The following is a 27,968-nucleotide window of genomic DNA, read 5'->3' as shown; positions in this document are numbered from 1 at the left end:
TTTATATTCATATTTCCTCAAGTGCGCTGTTTACATGCATGCCTGTGTTTGTTGTCAGACGGCGTATAAATGTCATATCATCAGTTCATAACATCACTTCACTGCCCGGTGAACCTCGTGTACACGGTGTAAATGAAAAAATAACTTCATCTTGGCAACATATCCTAAAAATACTCGCTATAAAAGTAGCCAGGCAGTGTGTGCCACAAACACAGAACACTAAACCCTGTCCACATCCTCAACAAAACACCAGGTAGTGTGACCCAGGCCCTGTTACTGAATATTGCGAAAGATGAAACGCATAAGACGTCTACATCTCTGTATTTATGTGCTACAGTTACTGTGGAGACGGTGGGGTATGTTTAATATCTACGGCATGCACTAAAAATCTCACCTTCAGTCATGTAAACCGTTAAGCGTCGTGAATAACAAGAGAGAGAGAGAGAGAGAGAGAGAGAGAGAGAGAGAGAGAGAGAGAGAGAGAGAGAGAGAGCGTTGTACAGGTTATGCATATTTGGTGCTGAAACTTGAATTGAGCGGAAGAGAGAAAGCATCGACTTTCGCCGCGGACTCTTCGTTGTAGTTGAACGAGATATTCTCGAGTTTCTCGAGTGACTGACATCTCATTCGCTCGCTATCCGTGCTCTGCTGAACAACTATGGCTTTTATGTTAAAACACATGATAGGAGGGCAGCTGAAGGATCTTACCGGGGGTCTTGCTGAGGAAAAAGTAGAAGGAGAAAAGTCAGAAGCCGCAGCGAAGGGAATGACACAAGAAGAGTTCGAGCAGTATCAACAACAGTTGGCGGAGGAGAAGTAAGGTTCATCGCTATTATATCCTCCACTTTCTGTTTCATTGGCGGTTTGGTCATGACAAAGTAATAGTGTGTAAAACAAATTTTAATAAAATGTGTTTTATTGTTTTAAATTATTTAATTTGTATACATTATTAAGTTTGGTCGTGACCAATGAATATAAAGTATTTTTCATTTTTTTGTTAAACATTACTCTTTTTTATTTTTTCCCAAAAAAATTCCACTTCACAAACAATAAATAAAGCACATGTTCCTCACATAGACACATACATCCAGACACAGATGCACGTGGATCTTAAATGAGCACCTGAATGAATGTCACAATAATAATAATTTTTTTAAACATTGTATATCACATTATAGCACCCCCATCTCTGCTATGTGAATTTAACACAAAACGCACCGTCACTTGTTCAAATGTAATACAAGGAGATGTAGAGAAGGTCAATGTTTATCTCCAGCTTACTGTATTTCTGTGGTTTAATCAATACCGCATGTCACCTTGCTCTCCAGATCCATGTTTCTCTGGTTCGGCTTTGAGGACAGTGACTCCTCTGCAGAAATGCATATGCAGCTGTTTTTCTTCCTTTATGTGCATTTTCATGTGGCGTTGTATTACATTGTCCGAGACAACCAAAAAAAGGTTAAAATGTAGACTGAAGAAAAGTTTATGCAAAACCATTTCTACAAAATATATATATATATATATATATATATATATATATATATATATATATATATATATATATATATATATATATATAAAATTTTTATCTTGTTATATTAAAAATATGATTAGGAAAAATGAAATACAAATGTAAAATGTGTTATTTAAATTTAAATTGTATATATATATATATATATATATATATATATATATATATATATATATATATATATATATATATATATATATAATAATTCTTTTTAATTGCACAATTAAATTTTGTATTTATTTTTAGTAAAAAATAGTAAAACATATTTCACTAACATTTATTTACCCACTAGGATGGAGCGGGATGCCAGCTTTGCCCAAAAGAAAGCTGAGCGAGCCACAGTCAGGAGCCACTTCAGGGACAAATATCGCCTTCCAAAAGTAAACAACAATAAATAAAATGCATTCTATGAACCATTGTCGTTTGTTATTTCATTATTATCTACTACTATTTATGAACAGAGCGAGCTAGACGACACACAGATTCAGGCCGCGGCAGATGACGTGGAGTTGCCCACAGAGCTGGCCAAGATGATCGCAGAAGACAACGAGGAGGAGGAGCACAAGCAGTCTGTCCTGGGTCAGCTGACCAACATTCAGAACGTAGATATTGACCAGCTAAAAGAAAAGGCCCAGTCCACCATCGAAGACCTTAAACAGTCTGCTGAAAAGTGTGAGGTCATGTAATAAAGAGTTGGACTGCTGATCGAGGAGCTGATGTTTCCTGATATTTAATATAGGGAATAAATCTGATCCATGAACAGCATTCCTATAATAAGATCAATCTCTGATTCATGAAAGACAAGCTCCCACCCAAATCCAAGCGATTATATATAAATTTCAATTGTGTTTGTTGATATCGCAAATAATGTTTGCTTCACTGTATACTTGTTACACTTTATCATAATTGTGGCTAAAGGCAATAATTATCAGTTAATAACTTTCTACTTGTTCAGTGTTTAAAATGTTCAAATATCCAAATTAGCCAGAAAATGTATTCCAGTATTCCAGTCTGCTAAATGCATATTGCTAATATGTATAATATGTATTAATATAATGTATAAAATACCAAATTGTTTAATTATGCATAAATTACAATTTATGTATTTGCTCCTTTTTATGTACTTAATGTATTGGTGTATTTATGTGCAGTGTGTACATATGTTGATGTTTTTTATGAACACTAAATATAAAAAGTCATTGTTTATTTCTCTGATTTGTGTATACGCTTTTTTAATTTAATGTCAGTCAGTGTTATTAATACTCAAAAAAATAAAATAAAAGTGAATTCAAAGAAAACGTGCTAAAAACGTAAACTCGTTATTATTGTTATTTATCTCGGCTAGTTACCAACGCAGCATTTGAATGTTTACCTCATGTACTAAAATAACTAAAACAATAAAATGAATAATACCTATGCAGACACATGACAAAACAGAATTACTAAAACTAGAATTACTCGAATTAAAATGAAAGTATGCTGATAGTTTAACGTGAATATGAATATGGGAACCATTGTTAGAGGCCGACGTTGCCTGACACTCATTTCTGTAACGCATCGCTGGTGCATCAGGAAAAACATTCCGTGTCCATGTGTCAAAATTAGTTCACTCAAACTCTATTTCACGCGCAGGAGCCTTTTCGAAATTCGCATTTCATAAAGCTAACAGTAACTGAGATGGATACCGAAGCGGATCTCTTCTATCGTCAGCTGCCCAAAGTGGTAGGGAAAATTTTTTTTTAGATGCATTAATAAAACAGACGTTATCCTTTAATGAACTAAATCCAATGTACATAAAAATGAATTGATAATAAAAAAAATCAAGCTTCATGAAATTAAACGCGGTGTGTGCTTTCTTTCAGGAGTTACACGCACATCTCAATGGTTCCGTCAGTTTTGAAACGATGGAGACGCTTATAAAGCGCAAGCCGCATCTAAACATCGAGCACAGCATGACGGCCATCCGCCGCGGACAGCGCCGATCACTGGACGAGTGCGTGTCAAACACCGCAGACACACCACACAAACACACTCCAGGCAGGGACCGCTAGCGCGAACAAGTACTAATAACAAGTAACGTTGCTTCCGAAATCGCCTATTCTACGAGCACGTTTTTTTTTAACAAGTACGTACTTAGTAGGAAAGTAGTAAAGGATGAATGTGATCCGGATGATTTTGTCATTTGTCTGTAAAAAGCAAACATTTGGGCAGATATGCTATTCTTGATTTCCTTCTTTTTTTGTCGGAGAAAAGGCATTGTCAAAGAAAGGGTGGAAAAGATGTTAAGTGTATAAGTAATGTGTTGCAGAAAGTACATTCTATTATGAATGGATGTGTCCACAAATTATTGTGTATGTTATTTCCTGTATGTTTTTAGAAATAACATATTTAAAGTGATGTCCGGATTTATATGGGGAGGTTTTTTTTTGTTATTGACATGGATCCAACATTAAGGTATTCCTTATAAAATGCTTATCAAAAAAGCAACAGTTTACTAAAAGTGGGGATTTGTGACCTACTAGTGTCAGTCACTTCCTACCATACACAAATTACCGTTCATAGTAGTGAACAACACGACACAACGCACAGGATTCATTTTTAGTGTAGTGCTAATTTCGTTATGTTGCATCCGAGTGCTATTTATGAAAACTGTTCATTCAGACATACTACTCATCGCTACATACTGCAGAAGCACACATATTTGGATCCGGTCATTGTTTTTGCTACCTAGACAAGTGCGCTAAATTTGTAGTGCACACTTAGTATACTAATAATAGTATGCTACACCTAGTCTAATGTTGTTTCAGTAAATACAAATGAGCCATTCCTAAGGTAGTGCATTTCTCCAACAGGTGTTTTCAAGTGTTTAAAGTGATTCATCAGCTGGTTGATTCAGAAGAGGACATTCTAATGGTAATGGCTTTAAAAAGCACTTTATTCTCTCGCATCATTAAGAATAAACTAAAAACAGAATTATGATGATCAAACAGGTTGCCAAAGCAGTCATTCGAGAGTTCGCGGCAGACGGTGTAAAATATTTGGAGTTGCGTAGCACGCCACGGGAAGTGACTGAAACAGGTACGGGAAGCGTTTTAAACATGTATTAGCAGCTCATTTCTGCTTTTGTTGACGTTTATTTTTGTCTCAAAAAGGTCTCACTAAAAAAAGATACATTGAAACTGTGCTGGAAGCCATCCGGCAGTGTAAACAAGAGGAAGTTGACATCGATGTCAGGTAATTTTCAGGTGTTTATTTTAGGGGTAACGTCCTGTTTCTTTTACGGTGACCTGCTGTATTTTTGAACGTTTGAACAGGTTTCTCGTGGCCGTGGACCGCAGACATGGGCCTGTGGTTGCCATGGAGACAGTGAAGCTAGCCGAGGACTTCCTGCTTTCCAGCGATGGAGTAGTAGTTGGACTTGACCTCAGCGGAGACCCAACAGTGAGTTGAGATTAACTGCGGGTTAACTTGTCACTCGACTTGTTGCTTCTGTCTGCAACTTATCTTTGATCTTACAGGTCGGTCATGGAAAAGATTTGCTCTCTGCTCTTGAAAAAGCCAAGAACTGCGGTCTGAAGCTGGCACTACACCTCTCAGAGGTCAGAGAACATTTATTTTATGTTGGAATTATGTTTTGGTTCCAACGTAACCTAGAGCTAATCTAGTTAATCTAGTGCTGTCAAATAGATTAATCACAATTAATTGCATGCTAAATAAAATATATTCATCTGTATGTGTATTTATATGTTCATATAATGTAAAGACAAACTTTTTGGGGATTAAACATGATGAATTGATTCGACGGCATGTTTTTACATGGTTTACTGGAGTTTGTGTGTATTTCAGGTTCCTTCTCAGAGAGAAGAGTCTGAGCTGCTGTTGAACTTACCTCCTGATAGAATCGGCCACGGAACCTTCCTGCATCCTGAGGTCGGCGGGTCTGACAGTCTTGTGGATAAAGTCTGCAAACAAAATATTCCTATTGGTAAGAGGTTTCCATTGTACTTTCAAAATGACATTTCTTTTTTTTATTTCATTAACAATTTTGCTATTTAATTTAATTTTAGTTTATTCACTACTTTATGGTTTTATATAGTCTTCCAGCAAATGCCAAAATGTACATACTTGAACTAATTACCATTTATATTATCATTTTTAAAAACCTAGTTTTTTTAAATCTAAATAATTATTTTCTTTTAAATTAGTGTTCTACCATAATTCCAAAATGACATGCTTAAACTAATTAAAAAAATATTTTACTATTTAATTTTTATTTTACTTTATTTTTATTTTCATAATTTCTTAATTTCTATTATATAGTTATATCCAGTTGCAGATTATTTACATAGCGGAACATTAAAGAATTTTTACCTAATTTAAAGTTTCATTTTATTTACTTTTATTTTATGATTTAATTGTTATTATATATTATAAATATAATTTGTTTAATTTTTGACTAATTTTCATTGTAGTTCTTTAATAAATTTTTATTAAACTAGTCTAGTATTTTTGTTTTATTATTTTAGTTAAATTAATTTTTACAGGTTTTTTTATATAAGTTTATTTGTTTTTAACTAGTGTTCTAATGTAATTACACATTTTTATTGTTCATTTTATTATTTTCATAATGTCATATTTTTACACACCATAATTCCAAAATTATATACTTCAACTTTAACAAATTAAATATATATAAACTATATATATATTTTATTTAATTAGTAATTAGCTAATATTTCTATTAACTAATAGCACTTAACCAATTAACTAATTTATTTTATTGACTTTATTATTTTATTAACTCCTGTCTTAATTCCAAAATGGCATGCTTGAACTTTTAAACAGTATTTTTTATATTTTTAATTGCAGAGATCTGTCTGACCTCTAATGTGAAAGGTCAAACAGTGCCTTCATATGACAAGCATCACTTCCACTACTGGTATAAGAGAGGACATCCTTGTGTTCTTTATGAGTTCAGTTTCCACACTATTTTGCAGTTCAGACACTTCAGATACCTGTAAAGCCTGACATATGAAACAATAGTATAAAAACTTTTTTACATAGAAGAAAAGTGCAATTTAGAGGTAAATCAGTAATGTAAATCAATAATATCTTTAAAACAGTAAAACAGTCTACTATAAAATGCATATAAAACTCAGTCACTCCATATCTCCCAATAAGATGTCTTAGTAAGATCATGTTAGTGATTTAAAGACCTTAGAAATTCAGACATTGTTGGTTTACTGTAAGCTCTTTAAAAACGTGTTGAGTTCAAAAATAACAAGATGCCGTTCCTCCTCCTGTCCTGTCAGACGGATGATAAGGGTGTATTCTGCACGGATCTGTCTCAGGAGTACCAGCTGGCGGCCTCCACCTTCGGTTTGACTCTGGAGGCTGTGTGGATGCTCTCCCAGCAGGCCATTGGATACACCTTTGCCCCCGAGCCAATCAAACAGAGGCTGGAGAAGAAGTGGGCGGAGCTCAAACAGCAGATCCTCCAGTGAGGAACGACAGCTGTAAAACTTCACCAACAGTCCTACCTCAGAGTTTGCCAAACGGTGGTTTGTCAAACGCGAAAGCACACAGTTGCAGCTAATACAGTTTCCTCCATTTCAAAGCACTGCATTAATATCTGATCTAATACATACATGTTGTATGAAACACCATGGACTGTTTAAATTAAATTGATTTTAATATTTATAATAGATTATTGAGGATTTCTTGAATATTGGTATTGTTTATTAACACAACAGTATTAAATATAAGTATTAATTATACAAGTAGTGTGAAAGTGATTTATTTTGTATTACATTTTCAGCTTAAACGGTTGCACTCATTAATAAATACTTATGATTGAAATGTAAAATTATTAATCAAACCCTGAAACTAAAAACAATAAGTTCATGTCTACTGCGTAAAAGGCACATTTTTTGTGCATTTTAAATTTCCTCTATTTCAAAACAATGATTATTGAAGGTCCTCCAATATTAATTTAGTTATTAATTTGATTATGCTGCATGTAAGTTTATTATTTACATATCCTGTTATCTATTTAGTATTTAGCTAATTTTTTTTTAAATCATCATTACTCATTAGCAAATAACTCAAAAAAAAAAAAAAATAACAAAAAACTTCAACCGCACTTTAACCAACCGAACGTTTTTTTACCACAAGAGGGCAGCAGTTCATCTTAAACGTTCTTGTTTTAACGGAAACGGCTAAAATGGCATTTCTCTCCTTGATGTTGGTGCACAGCTCAGATCTCTGTCGTGTTGAATGATGGATTAGATCTTGAATGGTTTTTGTTGTTACAGTATATCTGTATTTATACGACCTCAAAAATCTCCTGTTCGGAAATGTTTGTGAGAGTTTAGCATGCAGTTAGGCTCTTGAAACGACGGGATCTAATGGCTGTGAGCTCCCTTAGAGAAGACAAAAGAAACAGAGCCACGAATCCTCTAACCCTGTTCCCCAACACACTGTGCTTTAGTCCTTGCTTTTATATTAGGCTTTCGAGGGGAGTCTATAGAGATGACAAAAGAATGGACCCCATTGCGCCCGGTTGGGCACCTCAAATGTAACACCTCGATTGATTTCTCCTGAGGTTTCTTTTAGGGGTCCTACTTCTGTAATAGTATCTCGTGTGTGTGTGTGTGTGTGTGTGTGTGTGTGTGTGTGTGTGTGTGTGTGTGTGTGTGTGTGTGTGTGTGTGTGTGTGTGTGTGCACGCATGCTTGATACAGGGTAAATCAATGTCAAAATGCGTTTTCAGGTCTTTCTCCAGCTGGTGTTACATTACAGGTGAGACCATGGGATGTTTTTTTGCTGAAACGTTTTGGGTCAGTAAGTGATTTGCTTTAATAAATGCATTAAATTGATCAAAAGTGACAGTAAATAATGTTACAATATGCTGTTTATTGAACTTTCATTCCATTCACCTAAAATCCTGAAAATGTAGTTAAACACAGTTTCCATTAAGCATATTAAGTAACAGAAAGTAAGTTATTCACATCAGCATATTAGAATGATTTCTGAGGGGCGCCTGCAGGATTTCTTCCGGGGGTTTATGCACTTATCAGAGATTTATTTCTTTATTTATTATTATGTGTGACAGTGAGTTGTTATAGCTCATGTTTAATTAATTTAGCCCTATTACATTATCTCAATTTGCCTTGACTAAAATCTATAGATATAAAACAGTTGAAGCATATCACAAAAGTTTAAATGCTTAACCTACATAAATGTGCTGCGGTAGACGCGTGTCCAGAGGCTGGGCCGCAGTCTGCAGGTCACGGAGGCGCCAGCGTCATCACATGCATACTATGCATAATACCTTAAAATATTGCGTTTCTCCCTTTAAAAAAATGCATTACATTAATTTTGCGTTATTTTCACGTTACTTTTTTTTAAAAATAAGAGCAGGGCTTTATTGCTTCCTTTTAATATAAAATGTTATTTTTATAGAAATGAAATGCCCTTTTGTACCCAGAAGTGTAATGGATAAACCTCAGGCTGAAGGAAGAGTAAGTTGATGTATGTACTGTAGAATGAAGGAGAAGAAAGTTCAACAATCTTCAGCAATAAAAAAAAAAAAAAAGAAGCACACTTGTTAGCCTATCTAAAGTCATTTTTTCTTAATAGTATGATTGAACCGGATCATCATAGGTCGGCAGCAAGGACACTGGTTAATAAAATAGAATTAGGTACTGTACATTTGTGTTATTTAACATATTTTATTATTGCATTTTATTCTGCGTTTGCATTTCACTGTTTTCATTAATTTTGATGAATACTAAATCTTTTTTCTTTTTTTTTGTGAGAAGAGTCTAGAACTACAGTAGCATTATGTTCACAGCACACACAACGCCTCTGTGCTTCCGCTTTCTCCCAACAGTGGCACAGGAGACTTATGTTTTCTTGTAAACTGTTACTTGAAAAAAGTAATATTATTAACCAGCTTGTGTTTTGTAATGTCGTGACCCCCAACACTGGTGGGAAAATATGCTTATAAAGGTAAAACTTCAAAGGGTCTAGTTTTATTTGTGTACATTCACAATACCAACAAAACATTGTTCTTTTTTGTCCTATAAAATAACTCGCTTCTGCCGTCTCGGTCTAGAATAGGAGCGCTTCACGTAAAAAGAAGCTCAGCGAATTGACTCACAGATATGAGAAATATATTGTCACGGGGCGGATGAAGCACAGCACAAACAGAGGCGTTTGAACCCCGGAGGGCGCGTTTATTTAACAATATATAGGTGATAGGTGAATGGTGAGCGGTGCACAACCGCTGTCAGTGGCGTTATCTTCTGGGTGCTCGGTGCTCTGGGTGCAGTCGGTGAGTACGGCCAGCGGTGATTCTTGGGGGAATTAGCTCCGTGTCGCGGTTCAAGGACTGGCTTCTAGAAGATACAAAAGAGATAACAGTCAGAGACAGCATGTAGGAGTGTCGTAGCTCACTGGAGTGCGAGCCTGACGTGGCTTATCTGGCCACCGGCAAACGAGCTCCAGGTGCGGCGAGTCCGGTGATTAGTGGCTTTCCCAGGTGATGGTGGTTTATTCCCAGGGCAACGCTGATGGTAGCTCGGGGCGCCGTCACACTCCCCCAAGCGCTGTCCTGGTCCTGGCGGAGAAAACAGATGAGATCAAGGGGATACTGGGGGTGGGCGGGAGTGACCCCTGACAGACCTGCAAAGCTGACCACAGCCGGGAGAGTCCGTCGGCGTTCCCGTTGGCGGTTCCAGCGCGGTGTTTCACATCAAAGTGGAAGTCCTGGGCGCGAGGAACCAGCGGGGTCACCCTGGCATTGGTGTCCTTGGCCCGGACATCCATTGAAGGGGTGCATGGTCGGTCAGCAGGGTGAACCGCCCGGCCCAGAAGGTAATGCGCAGCTCCAGGACTGCCCACCTGATGGCCAGGGCCTCCTTCTCCCACCGCTGCGTAGTTCCTCTCGGCTGGGTTCAGCTTCCTGCTGATGAAGAGTGCGGGATGCTCCTCACCTGCCTGGACCTGGGACAGGACAGCTCCCAGACCCACGTCGGAAGCATCCGTTTGCAGGAGGAAGGGGCAACCGAAGTCCGGGCTCGCAGAACCGGGCTTGAAGTCAGGACTTCCTTGATCCGGGTGAAGGCCTCCTCCGCAGCGGGGCTCCAGGGTATCCTCTCGGCTGCCCCTTCCTGGTCAGGTCTGTCAGAGGCGGCTATAGAGGAGAAGTTGGGGATAAAACATCGGTAGTATCCGGCCAACCCCAGAAAGGCGCGTACCTGGGACTTAGTGGTTGGACGAGCCTCCCGGACGGCCGTGACCTTCTGTTCTTGGGGTTGGATTAGGCCCGGCCAGCGCGGTATCCCAGGTACTTGGCCTCGTGAGCGCCAGGTGACATTTCCTGGGGTTGGCGGTGAGTCCGGCCCGTCGGAGATCCCGCAGCACCGCTCCGAGGCGCTCTAGGTGTTCTTCCCAGGTCTCAGAGTGAACCACCACATCATCCAGATAGGCGGCGGCATAGTGTTGGTGAGGCCGGAGTAGAATGTCCATGAGCCGTTGGAGCGTGGGCGGGTGCCCGTGTAGCCCGAAGGGGAGGGTCGGTACTGCCAGTGGCCACCGGGGTTGAGAAGGCCGTTTTGGGCTTTGCTTCGTCGGTTAGGGGGACTTGCCAATAGCCTTTGGTGAGGTCCAGTGTTGAGATGTACCGGGCCCTCCCCAGGCGATCTAGCAATTCGTCCACACGGGGCATCGGGTAGCCATCGAACTCAGAGACCTGGTTGAGCCGCCGAAAGTCGTTGCAGAAGCGGAGCGAGCCGTCAGGCTTGGGGACCAGGACGATCGGGCTGGACCACGGGCTGGTAGATGGCTCAATTACCCCAACTTCAGCATTTGTTGGATTTCCTCCTCTATAGCCCGCCGACGAGCCTCAGGGATACGGTAGGGCCGCTGTTTTACTATGATGCCGGGAGGAGTTTTGATGTCGTGCTGTAGGATGTGGGTCTGCCCGGGCGATGGCGAGAACACATCCGAGAACTGACCGACCAGATGTTTGATGTCTGACTTCTGGGCGGGAGACAGCATGACGTTCATGTCGACGATCGGGCTTCCTGGGTGGTGAGGGCAGCTAGGTTCTCCTGGTCCCCACCCATTTCTTCAGCAAATTGACATGGTAGATCTGCTCAGGTCGGCGTCGGTCGGGTTGCCTGACTTTATAGTTTACTGGGCCCAGCCGTTCCAGTGCGGTGGCATGCGGTCCCCGCCACGTGGCCAGAAACTTGCAGGCCTGGGTGGGGACCAGAACCATGACCCGGTCGCCGACTTGGAATTCGCGCGGCTGGGCGGGGCGGTTGTAGTGGCGTTGCTGAGCTCTCTGGGCCTCCGTCATGTGCTCCCGCACCAGGGGGCATCACCCGTTCGATCCGGTCCCGCATGGCCTGGATCGTGTTCGACGACCGACCTCTGGGTCGCCGGCTGCTGCTGCTGTTCCCAGGCCTCCCTGGCGACATCCAGCAGGCCTCGGGGCTGACGGCCAAACAGCAGTTCAAATGGTGTGAACCCAGTGGAGGCCTGGGGCACCTCTCGAATCCCGAAGAGGACGTATGGGAGAAGTGCGAGTCCCAGTCTCTGCGATCCTCGGCCGTCACCGCCCGAAGCATCCGTTTGAGGGTCTGATTGAATCTTTCGACCAGGCCGTCGGTCTGGGGATGGTAGACAGAGGTGCGCAGCTGATGAATCTTCAGCAGCCGGCAGAGGTCGGCCATCACCTGGGACATGAACGGGGTGCCTTGGTCGGTCAGAATCTCGCTGGGGATGCCGACACGGGTGGAGAGGAGGAAGAGTTCTTGGGCGATGGCCTTGGCGGTAGCCCTTCGGAAGGATAGCTTCTGGATACCGGGTGGCGTAATCGACAATCACCAGAATATGTTCGTGGCCCCGGGCAGACTTTGGCAGCGGCCCTACCAGATCCATCCCGATGCGCTCGAAGGGCACCTCGATGATAGGAAGTGGTATAAGCGGACTGGGGAGGAGGCCGGGCGGCGTGCGCTGGCATTCAGGGCAAGCCTGGCAAAGTTTCACATGACGTCTCCATCCAGCCCCGGCCAGTGGAAACGGTCCCGGATCCTTTGGGTGGTGTTGGCGACCCCTAAGTGTCCCGCCAATGGATGGGCATGGGCCAGTTCCAATATCGTGTCCACCTTTGACTTTGGGACCACCAACAGGCGCTTTTCCTCCCCCTTCGCTGGGCAACACAGTAGAGCAAACCGTTCTCCACGATGAAGTGCGGGAGAGGATGGGGGCTGGGCCGGACTTCCTCTCCCTCGAGGAGCGCACTTGATCCCAGCAGTGTTTTAGCCTATCATCGTCCCGTTGAGCCCGACCGAATGAGCCCCTCCAGTAACCTGCTGAAACACATCAAAGAATACGTTAGCGTTAGGAGGACTCACCATCTCTCCCGCTGTCGGAGGTCATGAGTGCAGTCTGGCGGCGGGCCTCTCTTCTTCTCCGGCGGCTTTGGTGGGCTGTCGGCCCGGGCAGCGCTTCTTGAGAGCCTCCGGGAAGCCCGGCCAGTCCCGCCCGAGGATCACCGGCACCGGTAGGTCTTGGACGAGGCCTACCTCCAGGTTCCAGCTTCCACCTGCTGTGGTTATTTTGACCCAGCGGTCGAGACTTTCTTGGTGTCCCCATGGACACAGGTTATCGGCAGGCGTTTTTCGGGCGTGGGCGGGAGGTAGCAGGCGGGACTGGACCAGGCTGACAACGCTGCCAGAGTCCAGGACGGCGTTTAACTTGCGCCCGTTTAAGGCGATGGGGACGGCCGGCGCCGTGGGGCACCTCCTGGTGTAACCCACAGCCCGCTAGCCAGGCCTGGGTTCCCCCAGCTGGGGTGGTAGAAGCTTCACGTGGGCATGGGTTTGCCGCTTTACTGCAGGGCCGCCGCCCGCTCTACTGGCCGCCAGGTGCCCTCCGGCGCGCGCTGCTCCTGGGGTGCCCTCCGGGAAAAGGTGGCGCTCGCTCCCGGCTTCCCTCTTGAGTGCCGCTTCAGCCAGCTCGACCGCTTCCACTAACTCCGAGGCGTCCGGGGATTGCGCATGCCGACCGCCTGGCGGTAGGATCGGGAAGAGCCCGCAAGAGCGATCGATGACCACCCTCTCGGCGATCTGGCGGGTCGGGTCCTGATCCAGTAGCCAATGTTGGGCTGAACGGGTGAGCTCGGCGACTTGAGCCGGGCGGTCGGCGTGGTTGGAAACGCCCAGTCAAAGAACCCTGGGCTGCGCCAGATCGGAGATGAACCGACCCTTCCGAGGATCTCCGTTTCAGGTCGTCATGGTTGGCAGCCAGGTCAGCCGGCATGGTGAGCATAGAAGCTGCGCTGCGCTTCTCCAGTTAGCAGCGGGGCCAGCGCGGCGTGCCCACTCTTGGCGATCCCATCCTTCCGTGGCGGCGACATTCTCGAACATCTGTAAAAAATCTCTGGGTCGTCATAGCTGGTCATTTTAGGAAGGAGTTGCGCTGCTTGAATGCGGGGATCGGGCACGGCGGGGCGCGTCGGTCGGCGGCACCCTGGGCAGCGAGCTCCTGCTCGAGCTGCCCTTGTCGGTTCGCCAGGTGTTCTCACGATCTGCTGCTGTCGAAGGACACCTCTGTGAGTTGCTGCAGCAGCTCCTCCATCTCCTGGCCGGTCGCGGCGCTTAGCTGGAGGGGGGGGGACAAAGAGAAGAAAAAAAAGATGAGTCGGGTAGGTGCCCTTTAAACAAAATGGCGTCCGCGGCGTAATGTTTGTTTTCTTCTCTTTTGTTTCAGCGTGTTGTGAGTGCTTCAACATGCCCGCATTCTCCACCACTTGTCACGGGCGGATGAAGCACAGCACAAACAGAGGCGTTTGAACCCGGAGGCGCGTTTATTTAACAATATATAGGTGATAGGTGAATGGTGAGCCGGTGCACAACCGCTGTCAGTGGCGTTATCTTCTGGGTGCTCGGTGCTCTGGGTGCAGTCGGTGAGTGCGGCAGCGGTGATTCTTGGGAAATTAGCTCCGTGTCGCGGTTCAAGGACTGGCTTCTAGAAGATACAAAGAGATAACAGTCAGAGACAGCATGTAGGGAGTGTCATGTAGCTCACTGGAGTGCGAGCCTGGCGTGGCTTATCTGGCCACGGCAAACGAGCTCCAGGTGCGGCGAGTCCGGTGATTAGTGGCTTTCCCAGGTGATGGTGGTTTATTCCCAGGGCAACGCTGATGGTAGCTCGGGACGCCCGTCACAATATCTATAGAAAGCTTTTATTGCTACTTTATTACAAATCAAAAGCAAAAACTCTTTCACTATCCGTAAAGATGCATTTCTCTCTAAAGGCACTAAGCACTAGTGGCTTACGTCTAAGGAGGAGATTAAATATAAAATGTGTCTAAAATATAGAAACAGATTATATTTTACGTTTTATATTTAATTGGATAGCTACAGTACATTTTATTTTAAAATAAAAGCAAATATAATTGTGTAGCTGTTTCTAGTTATATATTGCTCTATTAAGCATAGCATAATTCTGTCTGATAGCCTATGTGAATTATTAATTATTTAAATCCATATTAGTACAATGTTTTTAAAAATTACTTCATTGTATAATCCATATGCTTTTAAAGAACTTTTCACTATAAGTTTCTACGTGGTAGCTTGAATGCAAAATGTTCTCATGAATTCGTTGCATTCGCATTTGTAAGATATGACTACATTTTATTTATTGTAATTGTAATTTATTTAATTTATTGTAAAGTTGCGCATGACACAATTTTCTGTTCCTATTTGGCGTGATATTTACAGACTTTTAATGAGACTGATGAATTCACAATTAATGGAATTAATGGTTGAGTCAACAGAAAAAATAATGCAGCCTTGGTAGGCATAAAAAACCAAAAAACTCAACCCCAAGCTTTAGTCCTCAAAGACCATAGACCATTTTCACTGTTATTGCCCAGAGCTGAGTCTGCGACTACTTTTTGTGCTGTTTTGCAGTTGTGTGTGTTTAAAGAGGGCACCTCCTATTGTACCTTTAACATGTCATCTTTCTCATTTATTAAGCTTTTAGCTTTGGGCCTCTCTGACCAGCGGCTGTAAAGATGGAAGGTCAGCTCATTCAGTCAATACACAGCACAACTTCAGTATTGTCATCTTTGACCATGACACCTGCACAAATGAGGTCGCATATTAGTTTTTGTTGTTCGACACATTGGTCTGTGTGACTAACTTGCTTAAAACATAGGTTTTAATCAGTCTGAACAGCTTATTAAGTAGCTTCTGATTAATTCAGCATGTTATCGCATGTAACAATAAGACCGAGGACGTTGTTAATGACCTGTTGACCTAATGGTGTTTACACCCTGCCTCTTCAATCGCGTTTTGTAGAGTTGTCCATTTTTGTTGGAGTTTGACCGTTTTAATGCTTTATTCTTTGTATGATAATATTAGCTTTGTATTCTTTGCAAAACCTCTGAGAGAAGAGGTATCACATTGTTAGACGTGATAATTTCCTTTCTTGGCTAAAACAGCCACATGATGCTGGCAGCTGTCCAGTGAGATATTCCACAGAGGCGTATCTTCTTCACAAGGCCTCTGTTATGCTGCTTCTGTTTGTAAAGCATATTTGACAAGCTGGTAATGATGCCAGACACATACAAACTACAAAGCTTGTCTTGCTGATGTCATCTCAACAATGCCCAGATGCATTTGCTGTGTTAGCAAGAGCTTTGGCTCTGTCTGCAAAAGCAAAGGGTTTTTTTTTATTGTTTGAAAGCAGCAGAGTGCTCAAGTTTTTCTCATTTCAGGAAGACATGAAACCGTGAGAACGCGCTTATGCACAAGGCTATCCGGGAGCTTGCTCTGATTTTTTTTGTTATTCTCTTTTTTCCCTTTTTATTTATGCATCTAATGCATGAATAAAATAATCCTGACACCCAGATGCTCAGGTTTAAATTGTTGATGTGTAAACTTATTTCTTGTGTTTTAAAAAAAGACTGTAGTTTGATGAGAACAGAACTCTCTTTAGTGATGTTTAATCTTTTCTGTTCTGTAAACTAGAAAGCATTTTGGTCTGATGTGAACACTTTCAGACATGCCTTTACCAAATACGATAATGCAGCTTAACATGTTGCCAAGATCAGTTGTCTCTTCTATTTCACACAAAATAGATTAAATGTTACATTAGCGGTGTACAGTACGATTCCCTCTATTTCATACTCTAGATTTTATATTTATTCTGGTTTGAGCAGTTCCATATATTCAGCAGGGTCACCAAATCAGTGTATTAAAGTTTATTAAAATTCGATGATTATTGTTACACCTCATCATACTAAAGCTAGCTATTTTCTTCCATATTCCAAAAAGCATTTTGTCGACAAATCGGGCAAAACAGCGTTACTGAAACCTGTTGCATTGTTCTAATTCACAGACAATGGGTTAAATGTTAATCATCCAATCATAGCTAATATCTTTTGTTTCATACTGTAGAAAGTATTGTGATCTGATGCAAAGAGTTGGTGATATACAGCAGGGTCACCAGTTCAGATAAGGCAGTGTAACAGATTAACCAAAATCTGTTACCTCCCTCTGTTTCATAAATAATGGCTATAATGTGACCCAAATTCATACTGGTGATGACTAATATCGCATCCTTTGTACTCTAGAAAGTACTCATCAAATTTTGATCTGATGCAAACAGTTGCAGATATACAGCAGGGTCACCAAATCAGACAATGCAGCGTAACAGGTTACCGAAACCCATTACCCTCCTGTATTTCACTCAACATCCCACTAGTAATGTCTAATCTCCTCTGTTTCATACTTTTAAAGCATTTTAGTCTGCTGTGAACGGTTGCAGAAATACAGCTGGGTCACCGAATCTGAAGAGGCAGCGGAACACCTCTCTGTTTAATAAGGTAAGGGCAGTTGCGATTGTTTGTTTGTGGTGTCAAAGAAAACTACTACACAAACGGGTGGTGGTTTGATTGGGCAGCGTATTATTCATCTAATTAGCACCACATTCCATCTGCGTAACCATAAATCGCATATACTGCATTTAATGGGCGGTTTTCCTGCTGGATTGGAAGATTATTATTGAAAAATTACATGTTGCAACTGCACCCACGCCGTTCCTTCACTTCAGAGTTGCCCAGGGTGATGATTTGTTTTGAAACAACCTTGCAAAATGAGCAGCAAGCAGAGGTGTCTTGAGAACGTCTTGGCTGCCCTTTCAGGGTCCTTAAAGTCACTGTAGCATGTAATTGTGGCAGGAGTGCCAGGGAAAGAGAATTGGATGGTAAAATGTATTGGTGCAAACTGGGTTTTCAACAGTAATAGCTTCTTAATAAAGGCTGAGCAATTTTGTGTTCAATAACAATCCGGTTTTCACCCAGGAAATTGACCCAGCGGTATGAACATGTGGATGTATAGTATGTACAGTGGTATGTGAAAGTTTGGGAACTTTTTGCAGAATCTGTGAAAATGTTAACAATTTGATCAAAATTAGAGAGATCATACAAAATGCATGTTATTTTTTTTATTTTGTACCTTCCTGAGTATTTTATATAACACATTTTTACATGTAGTCCACGAGAAGATTTTTTTTTTTTTTAAATAACCCCCTTCAAAAGTTTAATACTGCATGTAGTTACCCGGATGATATATGACAAACAGTTAAACTGAGCACTGTTATTCAGAAAAATCCTCCATGTCCTGCAGATTCTTCAGTTTTTTAGCATCTTGTGCATATTTGGACCCTTTCCAGCAGTGAATGTACGATTTTGAGATCCATCTTTTCACAATGAGCACAACTGAGGACTCGAACAAAAGGCTCAGACATTCACTGTTGCTCCAAATTTTTAATCAATCACGTAAAAGCTTATTTCATCTTTGGAAAACAATTTAGGATATTTCTTTTTAATGAAAACCGGGAGGCTTTTGTCTGTCCCATTGGCTGCCAAGTAAATAACACTGTCAAGGTCAGAAAAGGCGTAGTCAGAATAGTCCAACAAAAATACGTTTTTGTAAGCAATTAAAACAAAATGGATGAAAAACTCTGTCGCTGTTCTGTGTCAGCAGTGACACAGGGATGTGCTGTTTGTGTTCAAATCAGAGAGTAAATGGACATAGGAGGCGTATCCGTGTGTTCCTGCTGACACAAGACATCATGCGTAGCTTTTATGAGATTATGTAACGACATGGCGGTAAGTGATTAGTAATAAAATTTTCATTTTTTTGTTGGAGTAACCCTTTAATGACTGCAGGGTGAAAACCTTTTGAATTTGAAGATCAAGGTAAATTGATCTCAATTTATTTGCCAGAAAACCTGCAAATATCTTCTGTTGCTTGTGAGGAGCAAATATTAAAAATATTAATAATAATATTATAAGAGCCTGGGTCCCCCCTTTTAACGCATTGTTTTTCCTTCATTATCATCAGTGAGCATTTGAGCCTTTTCTTAAAGTTATTCCCGAGCCCCTCGGTTGTCCTCATTGTGATCAGGCTCTCAGCGATCAACGCAGCCAAGCTCCCCACCAGCCCACCACAACGCTCACAATCACCCCAATTCTGATCCGCCACACCTGCATGTAATCATCACCTCATCAAGCACCTGCGTTTAAGCACACACCACAGATCCCTCAATGTCCGGCCTCGTTCCTGAAGAAGTGGACTCTTGCTAACGCTCTATTGAGTTAAGCCAGCTTAGACCTACCTATCCTTCTCCAGTTCCAGTTATCTCCTGTGTCTTCCAGTTCATCCTCGTATCCAGTGGTGTGTGCTCCATTCAGATCCGTGTTCAGTCTTCAGCTCCAGCGATTCTGTCAAAGTGATACATGTTTACTCACCTTCACACTCGCCAGCCTTCTCTTACTCCTCTGCTGTGTCAAATAAATCTTATTGTTACTCCTCTTACCTCGTCGTTGTGTCCACTTCCGTAACAGCTGGAAAGGGTATTTTTCTGAAGAACAGTTTTCAGTTTAACTGCTCAGTGCAAACAAGGGTCTAATTAATAACCATTACGAAAAAAAATGTATTCAGCATAGTACTAAATAAAAAAAATAATCTGCATGTTGTAAGATCTCTCTTATTTTGTTAAAATTGTTCACATTTTCTAAACTTTTGCATGGAGGTACGTGCATGGCACAAATAGTACAGAAACAGGGCTGTAATGAGCTGATCGGCTCATCTGGATGAGTAGCATTTCAATTTAAAGGTACCAAATAACCTATGTAAGCTTGTTAGAGTGTGAAATTTTAGATTTGATCTGAAGCTGTGTGAATCCCTGTGAGCAGGGTGAATGACTTATTGATTGCTGCAATGATATACTGTTATTATAGTGGACATGTCAAGTCATATCTCTAGTAAATGCATAATGTCTGTTCGTGGGCAGTGCATCGACGTTCGGCGCTGTCGTGCTTCAGGCGTCACGAGTTCGAGTCCCGGCTCGCAGACCTTTTCCCCTCTCTCTCTACTTGCTGTCAGCTATGATATCTGTCCTATCGAAATTAAAGGCAGTTTTTTTGGCAGTTTTGGATAAGATTTATTCACAAATTTGGTTAATGGTTAAAGCTAATTCCTACGTATTTCTCTCTCTGTGTGAGAGAGAAAAAACACATGAACACAGTATAAATATATAAATAAATAATACATATTCAAAATAAAAACCTGGAAACTAGGAAGTGGAAATGGCAACTGAGCTGTTAAGTGATCCTCTGCTGCCATTGTAGTTTGATATAATTTTCATCTCAAAGGTCTTTTGTCACATTTTCTCATCTACAGGAGTAAAAAATTAATTGTACTGCACTGTAAAGCTATTAATTGTGTGTCCTTGTCACCTTTTTCACCCATGACGCGTTTGCATGCCTGTACTTAAAAGAACAGACTTACCTTGAAAATGTTTTAGATCCCAGTTATTTGTGTTTCTTTCAGGATCTAATATATTTGAATATATTAAAGCGGAAACAATTCTTTCTGTTTCCAAAAATAGCTGATCTTCCAGCAGCAAAACCCTGGAGTGTACTAGGAATTCATTCTCTCTGTAGAAAAGCGTGCAGCCCACGGCTTCCTCATTACAGCAGACCTGGAGGTGAGCCTGAGAGGAGCCGGCCGTGTCATATTTACAGAGTCAGAGCTGTTTGCTTTCTCTGATAGACTCTGGAGCTGAAAGCTTGTGAGAACAATTGTTACTCTCAACCTTGATTAAACATCTATCTATCTATCTATCTATCTATCTATCTATCTATCTATCTATCTGTCTGTCTGTCTGTCTGTCTGTCTATCTCTCTGTCTGTCTGTCTGTCATCAGTCTATCTATCTATCTATCGTTTGATCTATCTATCTGTCATCAGTATATCTATCTATCTATCATCAATCTATTGTTTGTGTATCAGTCATTGTCTCTGCGTATTGTTTTTTTTTTTCTAGAATTTTCTAATAATCTTTCTATCATTAAGATGCCTGTGTTTTAGAAGGTTAGTATTGATGAGCTGTCTGAAAGCAGACTTGTGGTCTTGGCTCACTGCTCTGCGAGCAGGCAAATGCCAGCCGAGACAATGGCAGTGTCATCAAAGTTCTGCTGACGTCTTCCTGCTCCTGAAACTCCTGCCACCTGTCAGCTAAAGATATGAAGCGAGTGGCAGATTCCCAGCGACTGGACACAAGCAGGTGACATCTGTCAATTATACTGGATTTACCATGGACCTGTTTACTGCCTGAGGTGACAGACATAGGCTTAATGTGGTGACAATGGATTCCTTATTCCTATTCTTGGAGCTATTTTTATTTAACAGAAGGCAGAGTTTGTTTCAGCTGGTAGCGAAATATACTTTCCAATTTGTACACAATGTTTCTTGCTCGGTTTAATCTGGTTAAATCCACCAAATGACCACACGGTTTCATGGCACGCAGTACAAACCGCGATGAGGTCTGCAGATTGTGCTATATTTGACCTTTGCACCCCTATTCAGTCACTAATAAATTCATTACTGCCATAAGGTCCAAACAACTTATGACCTTGATCTAGAAATACAGCCATCAGGGCCAATGTGTGGGCTAGAAAATACTGTTAAATATAAATATGCTGTATCAGCACATCAGAGTAATGCTGTTGCTTCTATTCCCTCAGTGCTCAGCTCATGTGGGACAGGTCAAAGGTCACAGGAGGTTATTCATGTGAGTAATAAAGGTGAAATAGTGCTCGATGAGGAATGCCGTATGAGTGGTCCAGTGATGTGAAAAACTGCGATATGGGCCCAGTTTTTAACTGAATGGGCAGTAAGGTATTGAAAAAAATTGCAAGCACACACACAAACCTTGAGGGCACTAATGTGGCGAGGACTCAGTAACCCCAAGAAATAGATTACATTTCAGGATAATTGCCAAGTGCACTGCTGATAATGTTCTTTCCTCATGTCTATAGTGTTGTGATGACTGTCGCTCTGCTGTAGGAACCCAGTGAGGATTTGTCTTTGAGGGCTGAGGTCCGAGCGCTCCCTAGAGGTGCAGGAATGTGACAGCATCTGCAACAAACAAGTTGAGTGATCCTCCGGACGCACACAACACTTTTTGTATCGATGCAGTGAATGTTTTAGTTTTATCGCTCTCTGTGTGTGCTTTAAAGTTTGTTGCAACAAAAGCATTGAAGTTTTGTTTCACATGACCATTTTTAACCTTAAACCTTCAAACAGGCTGCATTTTTAAAACCTATTTAAAAAAATGTAAAAAATCTGTAATTAATTACTTAACCCCTAATGTCATTCCAAAACCGTAAGACCTTGAAGGTATTTTTGATGAAGTCGAGAGATTTCTGACTCTGCAACTGACACATTCAAGGTCCAAAAGTAGTAAGGACATTTTAAAATAGTACATGCCAGCCTTAATTTTCTGAAGCTAAAAGAATATTTTTGGGATATTCATTTTGGGTGAACAATCTCTAAGAAAAATAATTACATTCGCTAATATGCAAACTTTTGTGTAACTGTTTCAGTCTAGATAATCCTAGAAATGATCAAAAGTGGAAATGGATGCTACGCTATTGTGTGTGTGTGTGTGTGTGTGTGTGTGTGTGTGTATCACCACGGCAGTCATATATTTAAATGCTCTTTTTGTGACATCTTGAACATAGTTTCTGAATCACATGATTTTTGCAGCAATTAGCAATAAAAACAAAATTACAAATAAACATACCATACTTCTATCCATTCTATCTAGCATCATTTTCATTCCTGACAGAAATTAAATATAGCACTGACCTGAAAAAGTCTGTTATGTTGTGAAAATAGTTTTTGAAGAGGTAAAAAAAGATCAATAGATCCTTAGACAATGTACAAACAGCAACTACATGTCTACTAAAAGTAACTTTGCTACATTTGACTTGTCATTACAGTATTTGTAGACTGTCTGCTTAAAACACCAAATTCACTTCGATATATGAGACCTATTTATTTACCAGAAACAATAAACACATTGAAATTACATATTGTGATCATAGTGATTACATTTTGAATGGTAGGGACTAGAGTCCTTATGAGCCCACAGCTCAATTACTTTATCTACCGTTCATGTTCATTCTCCACATCCCCTTCAGATGTTCCTACTAGAATATGCAACACAACTTTTGTCCAGATCTTACCCCAATTTACAATCTGAACTAGTCGATAATAGCTGCCGACAGCCAGAACCAGTCTGCAGATCTGGGCTGAAAGTCACATACTGCATGATGACTCTGGTGTTCAGACTGTTCAGACATCAATCGTAGGATTTCAGAAGACAATTTTAGAAGACAATGTTTTCATTTTTCTTGCATCTCCTAGCAACAAGTCCCGTGTTTCTGCATGAGTTTGTTGCAATCGAACAACTTCAAAGTCTGGTAGTGTGTGTGATCCTCAGCTATTCATCCAGTTTTCCTCAGCAAGGACACCTAGTGTTTTACAATCTGTTCGGAGGTCGATTAGTGTGTTCCAGCCTAGAGAAATGATGGATGCTCTGTAAGTGGTCAGTGTGAGCCAGCAGAGGGCAGTGGCGTGAGCTGACGGAGCTGCCTCCCACCCCAGTGTGCCTCGAGAGCTTCCTCTGATGCTGCTAGCTCCAGAGCCTGTGGGCCAGAGTGCTCTTACACTGACTAAAATCCTGCGAGGTTACGTTTTCTTTTTCGCTCTCAATAAATCACCATTAATATTGACTTTCTGTGGGCTGACTCACTTTCTTCATCTAAATTTAGAAGACAGAGGCAGCCATCTAAATCCAGTTAGAGGACAGAAAATGCCATCCTTTGAGAAGAACTATTCATTTTGGCTTTGTGTTATAAATAAGTCTGTCTGAAGCGAACCGGTGGAAGATTTTATCTTGTTTTAGAAGTTTAGTTTTCTGACACGCCTCCTGTGAGGGTCGGATTAAGTGGCTCGCGATCTGAGATCAGCAGGTCACATGCAATGGCAAGTGTGATTTCCATAAATAGCCAACTCTCCTGAGTTTTATTAGGTTTGGTTCATCTGAGTCATGGTTTATTAACTACCCAATTGAAAGGTACGTGCATGGCGGCCTTCAAAACATGCTTTTATGCAGGATCGGTTACCATTTAGTTTGTTTGTGCTCTGCATCTCAGACTTGAGGTTTGCTCATGCAATCATACAGGCGGGGTTGTAGGTGACATCACCATCTCTTTTATCCACAAACCTCATCATTGACCGAAATGCTATTTGATCTCCTGGTAAGAGCTCCATTAGTGAGCTAAAAGAAGCTTCTAGCGCTACACATGAACTAATTATGTATTGGTTGGAGATCCATGCAAAGGGATAAGTGCAGCAAATGATTGAGTCCAGGTGCAACTCAGTCACTGATAGATATGCCACCCTAAAACTCGACAGAAGAATTGCATTACCAAAGACATCATAAATCAGAGTAGATGACAAAAGCGAATAATCTGAAATGTCAATAAGGACTCTTCAGTAATTGTCAATATGTACTGTCCAATGTATTTGCGAGTCAAAAAGTAGGTCCTTTTTATAAATACATAGGTTGTAAGTTATACTTTTCAAGATATCTTTGTGTTACCCAGAAAAAACTTTGCATTTGCTTACAATGCTTTTGAAAACTTATTTTACCTTTTGAGAAGTTTCTTGGGTTTTGTGAGTGACTGCAAAATTATAATACAACTTTTGCAAGAAAAAAGCAGTAACATTTTAGTATAGGGACCAATTCACAGGAATAACTAGTTGCTTGTTAGCGTGTCTGTCATTAACGTATTGGCTGTTTATCATTACCTACTGAAGCACATATTCTGCACGACCAAATTCTACATCCATAATCATGCCCAACACCTAAATTTAACAACTACATTACTAACAATTAATAAGCAGATAATTAGGAGTTTATTGAGTCAAAGTCATAGACATTGTATAGTTGTATAAAGACATTGTAAAATGAATCTATATGAACTAAGGGGTTTTAAGTCTTGTGAATACAGTATGTACAAACAATGAACAGATTTAATTTAGACTTTTATTTACATCTAAACAATGATCAACAAACATATATAACACATCACATGTTCTAAACATGGATCAAGTCTTGGATTAAACCACTTTATTTATATGGATGTAATTTTATGTATTTGCTATAAGCTAATTATCTCCGTTCTACAGATATTTAAAGCAATACAGTAACTGAAATTACTATTACCTGCTTTTCAATAAGGTGTTTTAGTAACTAACTTAAAGTAAAGCGCAGTTAGACAGTCAGACCTGCTCACATATCATCTTGGACTGCTACGCAATGGTTACGCTGAAGTAAAGGACCTTGAAGAAAATGTCCCATATTGCCTTTCATTTTGGACTGGAGGAGAGATTTCAGGGCTGTGGGGATTGAGCTACAAGAAGACCTGAATCATAAGATCAATATTCTTTTGTCTATTTCTGCAGTGAATAAAAACAATTGGTTTATCTTGTGGGCAGCGTGGTAAAATGTATTGCTGTAAGGAAAAGAGAGCACTACCTCATGGTGACAGTGAAGAAATAAAATGATGTAAACTGACAGTAATTTATAAAGCAATCAATGTACGTGCCTTCAGGATGAGAGTAGCACAACAGCCTCGGTACATCATTTAATCCATTTGGTGGTAGAAGTCTATTGTTTTGGAGCTGCTGAAGTCGATAGGCAAAATAATGTCATAAATAAAATTTGATACGACAAAGAAAGGTTAATCTGCATTGTATTACAGACTTAAATGAATTATTTCATGCAAACAAAAAAACTAACAAAACTAAATAAAAAAAAACATTGTTGAATGGAGTTTACTATGTATTCTCATACCTTAGAAAATAGGGCAGTGCTGCACAATGATATCATTCTCAGTTTCATAAATTCACAATGTTCCTTTAATCTCTCAGTCCCAGAGTCTGAATTTATTTATGGACTGTATATTTATTTATAGACTCCTGTCCACTGTCACCCAGTGAACAAGCATAGAAGAGTGTGTTTGGGTGACGTAAGTGTTATTTTAGTATCACAAGATACTGTTATAGTTTTTGTTAATATTTTGAAATATTAAATCGTAATATTTAATGTTAGTTCATTTTTGTCAAGGTTATTAGTCTTTTGTTTTTACATATGTCTACTATATATTTATATATTATTATATTTTTTATTACTTGTTTAACAGCGTTAGTTTATATGCCATAAACCTATCCATAACTTAGTAATTTTATATATATATATATATATATATATATATATAGTTATATATATATATATATATATATATATATATATATATATAATAGTATAGCAGAGATATAATCATATATTTTTTTTAATTATATCATTCTTCATCATTTAAATTTACAATTTAGCTGTTTAATAGTTGTTTATTTTGTACTTAAGATGACCATACACAGTAGCCTACAGGTCCAAACCATTTTGCAAATATTAATTAAATGCAAAATGACAAAAATACTATGAGCAAGCTTGAGCCTTATATTTTTCAAAAAAAAACAAAACATTTTAGAAACATTTAATTTAGAGAAAATGAAGAAACAGTGAAATGTTAAAAGAAAACTTTGATTGATGATTTCCAGTGTATTAATGCATACCTAATGCTAATGGGGACATGAAAGCATAAAGCAGCCCTTTAATGTCTGTAAAGAATATTTATGAAAGAAAGTTCCCCAACTAAGACATTTATTGACCTTACTAAATTAAAGCGATCCTGTTAGTTAATGCCAATTCATCCTATCGAGTTGAATTCTATCTTCTCTCTTAGAAAACATGCCAGGCTTCTGCCAGACTTTGATGGGTTATTACAGAAGCTGTTGCTTGGCAATATCAGCAGCAACATCGGTGTCCCTAGAGAGCGCGCGAGAATAGAAGCACAGGATGCGCACGCCCAGCACACGCGAGAGCGCCGCGCGAGAGCATTTCACATCTCTCCGTAAACACCGCTGCCAGCCGTTTCAAAGTTACACTCCGACAGCAGACGGGCGTTTTATCGCGGGCTACATTTATTTGCGTGCCGTACTTCCGTTACTAACTCGCTACTGGGAAATTTGAACCGTTGGATTCAGCCAGCCCAAACGAAGTGGAAGCGCCTACAGCGGCACGTTTGAGCCTTATGAAGATTGTTGAGAGTAAGTGTTGCGCGCGCTAACGGTTTTCGCGTTCGCTCCTGCAGAAAGAGTAGAAATGGGTCCTCCAGGCCAGGGTTGTGGAGCTTTCAAATGGGTGAGAAAGTACAAATGTCCGAGTCTGGGCTGCGGCGCTGGGGGGAAGTGAGTGAGGAGACAGAAATTGTGAGAAGAAGTGGAAACGCAGTCGGTGTCGGTAGTTTTGGGTGGCAGTTACTTAGAAGATTGTTTTGACTGTAGGGCAGTAATGTTTATTTAATTCAGTTGGTTGTTCGAGTGGAAATGATGAATGTCACTTTAATGAGTTGAACAAGTCGGGCTTGCTAAAGCATCTGTTGACTGAAGCCTGACTCAGCCCCTGAGCGTCAGTGTTTTAAATGATATTTGGGTATTTATTTTCAATTGAATTAAAGGATAGTTTGCCTTTACTATTAAAAAAAGTCTTTCTTCGACTGTCATCTGTGTCTGCTTAAGACCCCTCTTCCCCCAAAAAAAGCATCTGTCATTCACCATTCAATCTTTTTCCCACCATAAAATATAAAGTTAATGGTAACCTGAGGAAAAATCTTTCAGCGTTGTCGTTTTGGGTACACTGTCGCTTTAAGAGAAAATTTCATTTCTTATTCCACTTGCGCATTTGAGATTCACTTTTGAAAGTTCTTTTGGAAAAGAGCTTCCAATTTTTATTGCCCATCACCATTGAAACAAGCGCCATGTGTGCTGTTCTGTCTGTCCAACAGATGCCACATCCATCACTATGATGTGTTCATGATATAACTCGCACCTTTTCAGAGGAGTGCTTCACTGTCTCATACAGATGGCTTTT

The 27,968-nt window shown here is 40.7% G+C and overlaps 2 protein-coding genes and 1 pseudogene across 2 annotated transcripts; all 3 read left to right on the top strand.

Moving 5' to 3' along the window:
* The window catches only part of LOC122347532, a 663,620-nt pseudogene that overhangs the window by 415,239 nt on the left and 220,413 nt on the right, over positions 1-27,968 (top strand).
* On the top strand, positions 554-2,743 carry LOC122347540 (complexin-3-like). Its single transcript, XM_043242901.1, has 3 exons — positions 554-816; positions 1,824-1,911; positions 1,993-2,743. Exons 1-3 carry the CDS (start codon positions 659-661, stop codon positions 2,215-2,217), a joined length of 471 nt encoding a protein of 156 aa, XP_043098836.1. The 5' UTR covers positions 554-658; the 3' UTR covers positions 2,218-2,743.
* Positions 3,091-7,536, top strand: LOC122347543 (adenosine deaminase-like protein). Its single transcript, XM_043242905.1, has 11 exons — positions 3,091-3,253; positions 3,394-3,524; positions 4,384-4,444; positions 4,522-4,609; positions 4,684-4,765; positions 4,846-4,972; positions 5,050-5,130; positions 5,378-5,516; positions 6,401-6,499; positions 6,794-6,795; positions 6,844-7,536. The coding sequence occupies exons 1-11, from the start codon at positions 3,209-3,211 to the stop codon at positions 7,033-7,035; spliced, it is 1,047 nt and encodes a 348-aa protein (XP_043098840.1). The 5' UTR covers positions 3,091-3,208; the 3' UTR covers positions 7,036-7,536.

This window comes from Puntigrus tetrazona, chromosome 6 (assembly GCF_018831695.1).
Source record: "Puntigrus tetrazona isolate hp1 chromosome 6, ASM1883169v1, whole genome shotgun sequence".
Classification (NCBI taxonomy): domain Eukaryota; kingdom Metazoa; phylum Chordata; class Actinopteri; order Cypriniformes; family Cyprinidae; genus Puntigrus; species Puntigrus tetrazona.
Note: the sequence above shows the minus strand (reverse complement) of the source record. Positions and strands in the feature narration are given on the sequence as shown.

Excerpts from the sequence above, each read along its gene's own strand:
- LOC122347543 (XM_043242905.1), top strand. The coding sequence starts at position 3,209 with ATGGATACCGAAGCGGATCTCTTCTATCGTCAGCTGCCCAAAGTG. Across the intron at positions 4,445-4,521 it reads CAGAAGAGGACATTCTAATG|GTTGCCAAAGCAGTCATTCG; the intron begins GTAATGGCTTTA and ends ATGATCAAACAG. Across the intron at positions 5,131-5,377 it reads TGGCACTACACCTCTCAGAG|GTTCCTTCTCAGAGAGAAGA; the intron begins GTCAGAGAACAT and ends TGTGTATTTCAG.
- LOC122347540 (XM_043242901.1), top strand. The coding sequence starts at position 659 with ATGGCTTTTATGTTAAAACACATGATAGGAGGGCAGCTGAAGGATCTT. Across the intron at positions 817-1,823 it reads CAACAGTTGGCGGAGGAGAA|GATGGAGCGGGATGCCAGCT; the intron begins GTAAGGTTCATC and ends TTTACCCACTAG. Across the intron at positions 1,912-1,992 it reads ACAAATATCGCCTTCCAAAA|AGCGAGCTAGACGACACACA; the intron begins GTAAACAACAAT and ends ATTTATGAACAG.